Source organism: Lycium ferocissimum, chromosome 9 (genome assembly GCF_029784015.1).
Source record: "Lycium ferocissimum isolate CSIRO_LF1 chromosome 9, AGI_CSIRO_Lferr_CH_V1, whole genome shotgun sequence".
NCBI classification, from domain to species: Eukaryota; Viridiplantae; Streptophyta; class Magnoliopsida; order Solanales; family Solanaceae; genus Lycium; species Lycium ferocissimum.
The window spans coordinates 33350356-33362816 of record NC_081350.1 but is presented as its reverse complement, the minus strand read 5'-3'; the positions used below and the strand labels follow the sequence as shown (position 1 = coordinate 33362816).

The 12461-nt window shown below is 33.8% G+C and overlaps 1 protein-coding gene across 1 annotated transcript; it reads left to right on the top strand.

Annotated features, from left to right (window-relative positions):
- Window positions 1-11180: 11180 nt before the first annotated feature.
- Window positions 11181-11654, top strand: LOC132031825 (secreted RxLR effector protein 161-like). Its single transcript, XM_059421719.1, has one exon. The coding sequence runs from the start codon at window positions 11181-11183 to the stop codon at window positions 11652-11654; it is 474 nt and encodes a 157-aa protein (XP_059277702.1).
- Window positions 11655-12461: the final 807 nt, after the last annotated feature.

The window sequence follows — 12461 nt, the reverse complement described above, 5'->3', positions numbered from 1 at the left end:
TATTCTCAATAGCACTACATCTTCATATCGCCGTCTCCTCAAGTTAGTTCCAAAATAAGACAAAATCTATATATCTATATAAAGGCAGGACATATGCCTGGTGACGGGGCGCTCTCTAAGGCTTGGAAAGATATTTATCTTTTTCCCTTCTTTTTTTTTTTTTTTTTTTTTTTTGCCTTTTTCCTCATATTTTCCAATTAACTATCCATTTTATCCTTAAAAAAAAAAAATGCTAAACAGTTGCATCTCTTCAGCAACTTATACGAATGGTTGCAAATAGTAACAGGCTATGTTAAAAATCTGTTTACATTAAACATTTCAGTTGCCGTACCACATTAAATCTTAAATCTTCCTCTTTTGCTCCTCTTCTCCACTCAAATTCTGCCAACCAAATCCTTCTTGCAAAATTTCGCAGCAGCAATAGCAACGTCAATTCTGAAAAATAAAAATAAAAATATATTTCTTCTAAATTAGTGCACGTTCTTACATGTATATGTAAAAGGTATGTGCATTGTATAGCTATATAAGTAGTGGAAGAAGCCGCAGATATTATAGTTACGGCGGGAAGGTGGAGATTGGTATGAATAAGATGGCAAAGCAGAGAGCAAAAGGGACTTTAAAGAGTTAGTTACAATATTACATAGAAGTTGCAAAATTCGACATCCTTATGATATTAAATTGTCACTTTCATCACACTTTTTTTTTGGTCAGTCATCTCACTCTTTCTTATCATCTCAGTCCATAATCCCATTTTCTTATGCCAAACTGTGTCCATAATCCCATTTTCTTGCGGCAAATTGGTGTGAATAATTATCCAGATTATAAAAGGGGAAACCATTAGGAAGTTTGAAGTTTAAAAATTTCTTCTGCTATAGATTAATCATTTTTTCTATGTAATTAAAATATCTATTATCGTTTTGTTTATGTTAGTTAATTCACTAAATTTGAAGGGTATGTTGATTGAATTAGGTTAGGAATATGAAACATTGTTTTGAAGAAATAATTGATGAAAGTTGAAGTATTTGTTAGTACTTAATATATTAAAGTTTGCTTTGACGTACTTTGGAGAAAGATGTTTTATGATGTTGTACGTTATTCAGGACGATTTTGAATGTCATTATCGAGTTTATTTATATTCATTCATCCGTCATTTACCAAAATACTAAACAACTTTTTAAAAAACCCTTCACAGATTTAGATACTATGATTTGAGCATTTTTGTTGATTTTGTTATCTTTTGGATGTTTAGAAATCTTAACAAACGTTTGTTAAATTTTTGCTTGTAATTTGATTATTGTGAGAAAAACACTTCGAATGCTTTTGACAGTTTTGCTCTTGATTTTCTATTGTGTCATTGTGATTACTTTTTTTTTTTTTTTAAAAAAATTTCAGTTAAAGTTATGATTTGGTTTGCCTTTCGTTTAGTTATTGAAAATTTAAGTTTTGCAAAGTACATTTATGGTAATGTTATAAACTTTTCTAGGAAAAAACTGAAAGCTATTCTAATTTTTACTTAACCTGTTGTTTGGTTATTTTAAGATTAGAGTATTAGAAAAATATCATTTCATAAATCAAATTTTCGAAATTCTTAAATTGGTTATGTTCTTATTTCATACTCTCTCTCTCTCTCTTTTTTTTTTTTTTTAAATATCAATATGTTGTTAAGGAAATGTTTTGATGCCTTTTTTGTGATATTGTTCCCTTCCAATTTTATTAACTGGATAGCCATCCATTATAGATATTTCATTTTTTTTTTTGTTGCTTACTAAACAATTTTATTTTTCCAGATACTTGAGGAAATTCTAACCGTTTTGTGATATATATATATATATATATATATATATATATATATATATATATATATATATATATATATATTAATCATGAATAAATAAATATTCTTACAACTAATTAAAGGCACGTCGAGAAGACTAAAATTACATAATTTTTCTCTCCATAAAATAACAGTTAGCTTCCTTCCCAATAGGAAATTTTATTTATTTGAATTTGTTATTTTATTTTTACATATGTATTTTTTCCTTATACATTTGATTTATATATATATATATATATATATATATATATATATATATATATATATATATGTATGTTTGTCTAAGATTAAACGCTATTATATTTTGTATCATAATTTTTTTTTACATCAATTAAATTTTCAAAACGCAATGTCTAACCAGTTGTTATATAGATTGAGACACAAGGAGTAGTATAGTACTCTAGAAAAGGGTTATCACTAATGATTCACTAGCCTATGCGGCTATGCCTGCCAAATAACTAGAAAAACAAATATAAAAAAATGGTTAAAAAATATATAATAATACTCTAATAATAATGTTTTCAAAGAAAATTGAGTAAAATATGCATTGAAAATTATAATTGGCTGCAAAAATAAAACATAAAAAACTTTATTTTCTTTAGAATGAAATCCTACTTCAAATGAAAATTTAACAGATAATTCTGAAAATTAGGTCGCTCGACTATAAGGCCAATAAAACAATCTCTTAGGGCCCATTTTTTCCTTTATTTTTTTTTGGGTGAAAAGAAAGAATATTATTGATCACCAGACAAATAAATACAAAATTTCTTACACTGCTACTAAGACTGAGGCATCCCTATGTCTTAGATCATATGTAAACAAATAAGTATACCGTAACTATGTTTGTTGATATAGACTATCTATCCACTGTCTACCATGTCTGCTTTCCTTCCTCCTCCGCTTGCTTTTTTCTCTTATATACACCTCTTGTTGGATTCTTGCACAGACCATGCTTGGTACTGGTACTTTCATTTGCCAAACATCTTCATTTCTTGTCCCCAAATGTTATAAGTCAGAGCAACAAGTACAGCTATGATAAATTCTCTGGTGTTTTTGCCCTTCCTGCTCCTAGTCATTCTTCTCCATATACCTTGCACTTTCATATTCTGGACTCTTAGCCCCAACCAATTCAGTAATTTATTCAAACAGGTTCTAGAGAACTAGCACTCAAAGTATAAATGTATCATGCTCTCCACCTCTCCAGCACAAAGCCCAGACTTATCATCTGTAGTTAGTTTCATCTTTGCCAATCTTTGCCTTGTAGCAGCCATTTATGTGCTACTAATCATCCTATAAAGCAGTGCTTAGGAGTACTAACTTTGTTCTATACCCATCAACTCCCCTTGCCATACTTCCATCTCACCTTTACTCCACATATACCTACTTTGAATAGTATACTACCCATCAGCCTTCAGCCACCCTTCACTTATATAACCATGTTTATATCTATCCTTGATACTTTATATTTTCCTCCAGTACCAAGAACAATCACTAGGTGGAGAATAAGTCCACCAATCATGTCCTTGATGTACACATGGTTCACCCATTTCACCCACAGATTATTTGCTTTCTGAGCGATATTCCAAACATACTTTGCAATAGATGCTTCATTCCAGACAATACTATCCAATACCCCTAATCTACCCATCCTCTTTGGCCTACAGATCAGGTCTCATGCCACTAGGGGTGTCTTCTTGGTTACCTCTTTGCCATCCATATAAAATTCCTACACATTGCAGTCAGCCTTTTCATCATTTCTTTAGGTAAAATAAATATAAAGGACCAGTAAACAGGTATATGCTACAGGACAGAGTTTATGAATTATCAGCTGAACTCTGCCTACATAAGATAAATTCCTTGTACTCTAAGATTTCACTCTTGTCCCCATTTTATCTATTAATACTTCACAGTCTCCAGATGTTATTTTCCTTGCTGAGACAGGTACCCCAAGATATCTAAAGGGTAGTTTTCCCTTCTGGTACCCTGTTGCACCATAAATATCTTCCAAGCACTTAGGTTCCATGTTAGTACTGAATATATTAGATTTCCCTACATTAGCCTGAAGTCCTGAGGTGTTAGAGAATGTTTGCAATCCTCTTAGCATCAGCATTACAGACTGATAATTCCCTTTACAGAATAACAACATATCATATGTGAAACACATGTGGTTCAGTCTTAAACTTCTACATTTGGTATGAAATTCAAATCCTGACATTTCTCCCACTCTCTTAAGTATTCTTGTAAGATATTCCTTACAGATGACAAAGAGCAAAGGGGATATGGGATCCCCTTGTCTCAGTCCCCTTCTCCCTATAAAATTTCCATATACCCCATCATTCAGTGCTATGCCATACTGGGTTGTAGTAACACACTGCATTATCCAACCTATAAATTTCTATGGAAAGCTGAGTGCTTCTAACATCTCTCTCACAAATTCCCATTCAACAGAATCATATGCCTTCTTGAGATCAATCTTAAGAAGGCAACTTTGTATAGTATTCTTTCTCCTGTATAACCTCACTAGATCTTGGCAGATTAGAATACCTTGGACAATAGTTCTCCCTTTCACAAATGCACTATGGTTTTCAAAGATAATTGTTGGTAAAACATGTTTCAACCTATTGCAAATCACCTTAGATATGATCTTATAAAGGGTATTGCAACAAGCAATGGGTCTAAAATCACCAACCCCTTCAGTATGCTTACTCTTTGGTATTCTGTGATTAGTGTTGTGTTCAGAGCTTTTAACATCTTGCCTCCCCTGAAGAAACTGCTTTGGTTACATCATCACCGACCACCTCCCAACTATCTTTGTAGAACTAGCTGTTATATTCATCATGCTCAGGTGCTTTATCTCCATTTATTACCCATAGTGCTTGTTTTATCTCCTCAGCAGTTATATATTGTATTAACTGTGATCTATGCTCCTCTTGTACTATAGGGCCTTGTCTTACCAGGTTGGCGCACACCTGATCTTTATTCTCTTTCTTTGAGCCCAACAGTACTTTATAAAACTCCATAAATGCATTTGCAACATCATTTGGCTCAGTTTGCAGCTAGTCTTGACCATCCTTTATTATAAATACCCTATTTGCATTCCTTCTATCTTTAAGTATGTCATGAAAGAATTTAGTATTTTGATCACCTTGAGTTAACCAAAGTACCTTACTCTTCTACCCCAGGAACAACTCCCTTGCCTTATTCCACTTCAAACATTCTTGCTCCAGTTCCTTCTCTTCAGAAATGAGCTCATGGTCTATTGGATTTGTCTGCAGCAGAACTTGACACTCTATGAGTTTTTGCATACAGTGATCAGCCTTCTCCTCCACACCACTTATAAACTTGGCTCTCTTAATACACCCTTTAGCTTATTCAATTTACCCACTAATTCATATATTTTAGTACCCCTTTTATCTGTATACCATCCCTCATGTACGTTCTGCTTATATTCTGGATCTAGGCTCCACATGTTGAAGTATCTAAACACATACTTGTGCTTGACTCACCTTCCCAATTTATAATTCCAAGTGAATGATCAAATAGTCCAGGGCTCATGAAGTGCACCTCTGAAGCTGGAAGGTCTGCTACTCTCTCACTATTTATTAGAACTTTGTCAATCCTGCTATACACCCTGCTGTCAATGCTTTGTTTGTTAAACCAGGTGTAGAATGCCCCAGAGGACTTAAGCTCAGTCACTTCACAATCAACAGCACATTCTCTAAATTCTCTAGTTTTACGCCATGGTAACTGGGCTCCCAATCTATCTTCCCTGTCTAATACACAATTGAAGTCACCCATAATTGCCCATGGACCTTGGATTTGTCCATGAATTATCCTGAGGTCATGCCACAGTCCCCTTCTCAGTGCCATTTTATCCTTAAAGATGTATTTTATATATAAATTTTTACCCAATTGAAAGAAGTTTTTTAAAATTAATATTGATAAAATCTTATCTAAGATCAACCATGTCTCGCGATAGATAATGGATTAACTATATTATCAATTGAAAAGGAATTGTTAGAATAAATCGATTATAAACATTAACTAATGACTTCGCATCTAAAAAAAATTAGAAAAGAAGGCTTTAATAAAAATATAATTGACAATCTTTCCTTTTAAAAAAATTAGTGCATCTGTTTGAAGTCTGGCTTTAGGCCCCCAATGTTGTTGAGATGGCCCTGCAGTAATACTAATACTACTACTACTACTACTAAAAATTTGATAAAATAATAATCATTTTTGACACGACTATTCCTGTCCAAAAAAAAAAATTGAAATACTTATTTTTGGGGAAATAATTCTTTTCGGCTAATGTTTAAATGCTAAAAGATTAACATCCGTTACTACTCAAAAGCACTGAGTATTTTATTACTAATATTTTAATCAAACATGTTATAAATCAACTGAATGTGGATTTCCCTTCCGTAACATCTTAGTTTATTCATGAATGTATTTAATAGATTAGTTAATAGATTGTAACATTCGGATGGAATTCTACCCTATATAAATGGATATTTCTAGTCCTATAAGAAGACATAAGAAACACACTTGAAGAGACTTGAACATACTTGAAATAAGAAAAAATTCTTCTTCTCCCCTCTAAATCTTTGTCTACATTTTTTGTCTTATATTATTCTTATTTTACAACACGTTATCAGCACAAGACTCTACCGTCTAAAGAAATGTTCGAAGGCTAAGGTACTATTTTTCTTATCTCTATTTTATGGCTAACCTCACGAAACTTGAGTTTGTTCCCTTGATATTTCGGGCAAGAACTACCTATCATAGGTGCTAGATGCTAAAATCCATCTGGATGCTATGGGTCTTGGAGACACCATTAAAGAAAAAAATAAAGCATCCAACCAAGAAAATACCAAGGCTATGATATTCTTGCGTCATCACCTTAATGAGGCCCTGAAGATTGAATATCTTACTATTAACGATCCACTCGTTTTATGTAAAAACTTGAAGGAAAGGTATGGCCACTTGAAGAGGGTCTTCCTCCCAAAAGCACAACATGAATCGATTAATCTAAGGCTACAAGATTTCTAGTCAGTTACGAAGTACAATTCTGAGATGTTCAGAATTACTTCTATATTGACACTATGTGGAGAGACGATAGTGATTCTGATAAGCTGGAAAAGTCGTTCTCCACCTTTCATGCCTCGAATGTGCTCTTGCAGCAGCAATATCGAGAGAAAAGTTTCAAAAAGTATTGTGATTTGATTGCTCATCTTCTTGTGGCTGAACAAAATAATGATTTGTTGATGAAAAATCATGAGAATCGGCATACTGGCGCTGCACCATTCCCTGAAGTGAATGAGGTGTACGCCCACTACTCTAGGCGTGGAAAAGGTCATGGCCCCAGTCGTGGTCATGGTCGTGCTCGTGATAGTGGTCTTGGCCGTGGTCGTGATAAAGGTCAAGGAAGAAATTTTTCTCTTGGTGTTAATCATTCATCAAAGAAGAATCACTACCATAGAAGCACGTGGCTCAGAAAATAAATGCTATCGATGTGGTGGAAGTGGACACTGGTCACTTACCTGTCGTACGGTGAAACACTTAGTTGAGTTTTATCAGGCATCAATGAGAAAAGGAAAGAGAAAAATCCCGAAGCTAATTTTATCTACGAAAATCAAGTTGACATCACACACTTGGATGTAGCAGATTTCTTTGAGCACCCTAAAGGAAAGATAGATCACTTGATTGGTGATGAATCTGTTAGAGGTCATTGAATAGTTTTATTTTTATTTTTTTCTAGTTGTAGTAACTAGTGAATAAATGATCAAGTAATAGTAGTAGTTTACATGAGTACTAGCTTTTCAATTAGCATTAATTAGTCTAGTCATATTATTATAGTTAGTTATTAATGAAATTTATTCATTCTGTTTTGATTAAATAATACTGGTTTTGGTGTTCTGTTTCTGAATGTTTCGTTGAAAAAAAAAAAGAGGGATCACTGGTTAACTTCTTTGTTATTTATAGTATGAAGTATGAACTAGAAAAGAGTAATTTCATTGAAAGTGAGGAATTGGGTCCCACGTAATATTTGTGTTAAATTGTAATGCCGTAAACATTTGATTAGAAAAAAAAAATTGTGGCATCATGTTCTGGTAGACTAAGAAAGGGACATGCATAAATTATTTGGATTGTCAATTATGTATATTTTATTTACCAATAGTTAAGAATATGAGAAGAGTTCTATTACACGATGAAGACTTCTCTAGGCAGAGGACCTATCTCTCATTACAGCACGTCTCATGTAATTGTTGTTCTTTCAAATACTACTCTTGAATTGTCGTATGTCTAATATTGTCTAACCCATTAAATAACTTGTTTACTATGTGTGGTTGATATTAATTCGACTTAACTATTACTTGATCAGTCTGCAAATAGTTTTAATAAGGAAATTAATGGGTATTACTGGAATGTAACATTAAATTATTACATTGACCTTATAAATTAGAAAATATGCCTACGTGATTATTGATCTGGATCATTAAATTGAAACGTTATATTGGAGTAAAGTCTCAGTTGTGTGTACAATATTATTGGTTTGTATTTATTTTTATTGGAAGTATTAATATTTGATAGAGTATTTATTTTACTTTGTGTATGTCATTCCATTTGAAGATATGGCTAACTCTCAGAGTAAGCTTAGATTAATCTAGTATGAAGACATTTGTTTGATTGATTTTGCTACTACACACACAATATTCAAAGACAAGAAATATTTTTCTCATTTACTTATGGGTAAGGCAAATGTTAATACCATTTCTAGTAGTGCTAATTTGATTGAAGGCTTTGGAAGAGCCATCATAATTTTGCCTAAGGGAACAAAACTTATTATAAACGATGCTATGTTCTCTCCTAAGTCCTGAAAGAACTTATTAAGTTTTAAAGATATCCGTCAAAATGGATACCACATTAAAACAATGGATGAGATGAATCTTGAATATATTAGTATCACCAAGGATGCCTCTGGCCAGAAAGTTATTACAGAAAAGTTTTCTGCTTTGTCTTCTGGCTTATATTGTACAAAAGTTGATGTGATTGAGGCCCACTCTGTCGTAAATCAGAAGTTTACTAACCCCAAATACGTTTGTACTTTGGCATGATCAATTGGGACACCCTGGATCTATAATGATGAGACGAATTATAGAAAATTCAAATAGGCATCCATTAAAGAACCTGAAGATTCTTTTAAATAATGAATTTTCTTGTCCTTCTTCTTATCAAGGCAATTTAATTATAAGGCCATCACCTATAAAGTTTGGGTTTGAATCCCCTGAATTTTTGGAACGTATACATGGGGATATTTGTGGACCTATTCACCCACCTAATGAATCATTTAGATATTTTATGGTCCTAATAGATGTTTCTTCTAGATGGTCTCATGTGAGCCTACTGTCATCTCGCAACCTGGCGTTTGCGAAATTATTGGCATAAATAATTCGATTACGGGCACAGTTTCTTGATAATCCGATAAATTCTATTCTCCTTGATAATCCTGCAGAGTTTTCATCCCAAGCTTTTGATGATTATTGTTTATCAATTGGGATAAGAGTTAAACATCCTGTAGCTCATGTTTACACTCAAAATGGCTTTGCATAGTCATTAATTAAATGTCTGCGGTTGATTGCAAGATCATTACTTATGAAAACGAGGATGCCCACGTCTGTTTGGGGTCACGCTATTTTGCATGTAGCAACACTTGTTCGTCTAAGACCTACAAATTATCATAAATTTTCTCCGTTATAATTGATTTTGGGTCAAGAACCTAATATATCTCATCTAAGAATTTTTGGATGTGCCGTATATGTGCCTGTAGCACCACCACATCGCACCAAAATGGGTCCCCAAAAAAGATTAGGAATATATGTTGGGTTTGAATCGCCCTCCATTATTCACTACCTTGATCCATTAGCTGGAGATTTGTTCACTGCTCGATTAGCAGATTATCGATTTGATGAGACAATTTTCCCAAAATTTGGGGGAGAGAATAATGAAATAAAAAGGGAAATTTTGTGTAATAATCCATAATTGTTTCATCTTGATCCACGTGCTTCTATTTGTGAGCAAAAGGTTCAAAAGATTATTCACTTGCAAAAAATAGCAAATCAAATGTCAGACACGTTTACAGATTTGAAAAGGATTACCAAATCACATATCCTTGCAGAGAATGTCCCAATTTGTATTGATATCCCTGTAGGACCATCTACTAGTGTCATAGCAAGTGAGTCCAAAGCACACCTGAAGCGTGGTAGACCATTGGGTTCTAAGGATTGAAATTCTAGAAAAAGAAAAATAAATGGTCAAGATGACACTACGAAAGAACCTCATAAGAAATTCAAGATTTGAATGATACTGATATTCTTGAAGAAATCAATGAGCCTGAGACTCAAGAAAATGAGGAAATATCAATTAATCCAATTGATGTTGGGAATAATTTGGGACTAATTTGAATCGATTGGAAATAATGTGGATTATGTCTTTTCTTATAATGTTGCAATAGGAACTATGCAATATAGTGAGGATCTTGAACCCCAATCTGTTAAAGAAGGCCGAGAAAGATGTGATTGGCCAAAGTGACAAGAGGCAATTCAATCAGAGTTAAACTCGCTTATCAAACGGGAAATTTTTAGACCTGTAGTCGAAACATATAAGGGTATTAAACCTGTTGGTTATAAATGGGTTTTTGTGCAAAAAAGAAATGAGAAAAATGAGATACAAAGATATAAGGCACACCTTGTTGCACAAGAATTTTCAAAGAGGCCTGGTATTGATTATGAAGAGACGTACTCATCCGTTATGGATGCAATAATGTTACGTTATCTCATTACTTTCACTGTCCATGAGAGACTTGAGATGCATTTGATGGATGTGGTTACAACCTATCTCTATGGATCACTTGAAAATGAAATATACATGAAAATCCTTGAAGGATTTAAGATGCCTGAAGCACGTAGTTCAAAGACTCGAGAAACGTATTCAATCAGATTGCAAAGATCATTATATGGTCTGAAGCAATCAGGATGCATGTGGTATAGCCGTCTTAGTGAGTATTTGTTGAAGGAAGACTATACAAATGATCCCATTTGCCCATGTGCTTTTATAAAGAAAATAATATCGGAGTTTGTTGTACTTACTGTATATGTTGTCGACATAAACCTTATTAGAACTCCTGCAGAGCTCAAAAAGGCAATTGATTATTTAAAGAAGGAATTTGAGATGAAAGATCTTGGAAAGACAAAATCATGCCTTGGTTTTGCAAATTGAAAATTTGACAAATAGTATCTTTGTCCATCAATCTGTCTATACAGAGAAAGTGTTGAAACGATTTTATATGGATGAAGCACATCCATTAAGTACTCCCATGGTTGTTCGATCACTTGATGTGAATAAAGATCCGTTCCGACCTCAAGAAAAGAATGAGGAAATTCTTGGTCCTGAAGTACCATATTTTAGTGCAATTGGTGCGCTAATGTATCTTGCCAATACGACAAGGCTTGACATATCATTTTCAGTTAATGTGTTAGCAAGATATAATTGTGCTCCTACAAGGAGACACTGGAACGGAATTAAACACATATTGAGGTATCTAGAAGGGACTATCGATTTGGGCTTATTTTATTCTAATAATTGCAGTCCCAATCTTGTTGGTTATGCCGATGCAGGGTATTTATCTGACCCACACAAAGCTAGATCTCAACCAGGCTATGTGTTTATATGTGGGGGTGTTGCTATATCTTGGCGATCTACAAAGAAGTTTATCGTAGCTACCTCATCAAAGCATGCTAAGATAATTAGCAATTCATGAAGCAAGCCGAGAAGTTGTGTGGCTGAGGTCAATGATACATCTCATTCGAGTAAAGTGTGGTTTGAAATGTGAAAAAATACCCACAATCTTACACGAAGATAATGCAGCATGCATTGCCCAATTGAAGGGAGGATTCATCAAAGGAGATAGGACAAAGCACATTTCACCAAAATTGTTCTTCACACACGAGCTCCAAAACAATGGCGAGATCAACGTGCAACAAATCACTCAAGTGATAATATGGCTGATTTGTTCACTAAGTCTCTACTAACTACAACTTTCGAGAAGATGGTGTAGAAGAATGGAATGCGAAGACTCAAGCATTTGGACTGAAGTTCTCATCAGGGGGAGCAAATACGCGTTGTACTCTTTTTCCCTTAATCAAGGTTTTGTCCCAAATGGTTTTCCTGGTAAGATTTTTTTTTTTTTTAATGAACCAGCTGGCACTCAATGCGTATTACAAGATGTGTGTACTCTTTTTCCTTCACTAAGGATTTTTTCCCACTGGGTTTTTCCTAGTAAGGTTTTAACGAGGCATACCATCAATGGACATCCAAAGGGGGAGTGTTATAAATCAACTTAATGTGGATGTTCCTTCCGTAACATCTTAGTTTATTCATGAATGTATTTAATAGACTAGTTAATAGATTGTAACATTCGGATGGAATTCTACCCTATATAAATGGGTATTTCTAGTCCTACGAGAAGATATAAGAAGAAAGCCTGCTTCTCCTCTCTAAATCTCTGTCTACATTTTTTATCTTATATTATTCTTATTTTACAACAAAACACCTTTTTTTCTCTAAA

What these genes read in the sequence shown, in the direction of transcription:
- LOC132031825 (XM_059421719.1), top strand. Translation starts at nt 11,181, where the DNA reads ATGGATGAAGCACATCCATTAAGTACTCCCATGGTTGTTCGATCACTT.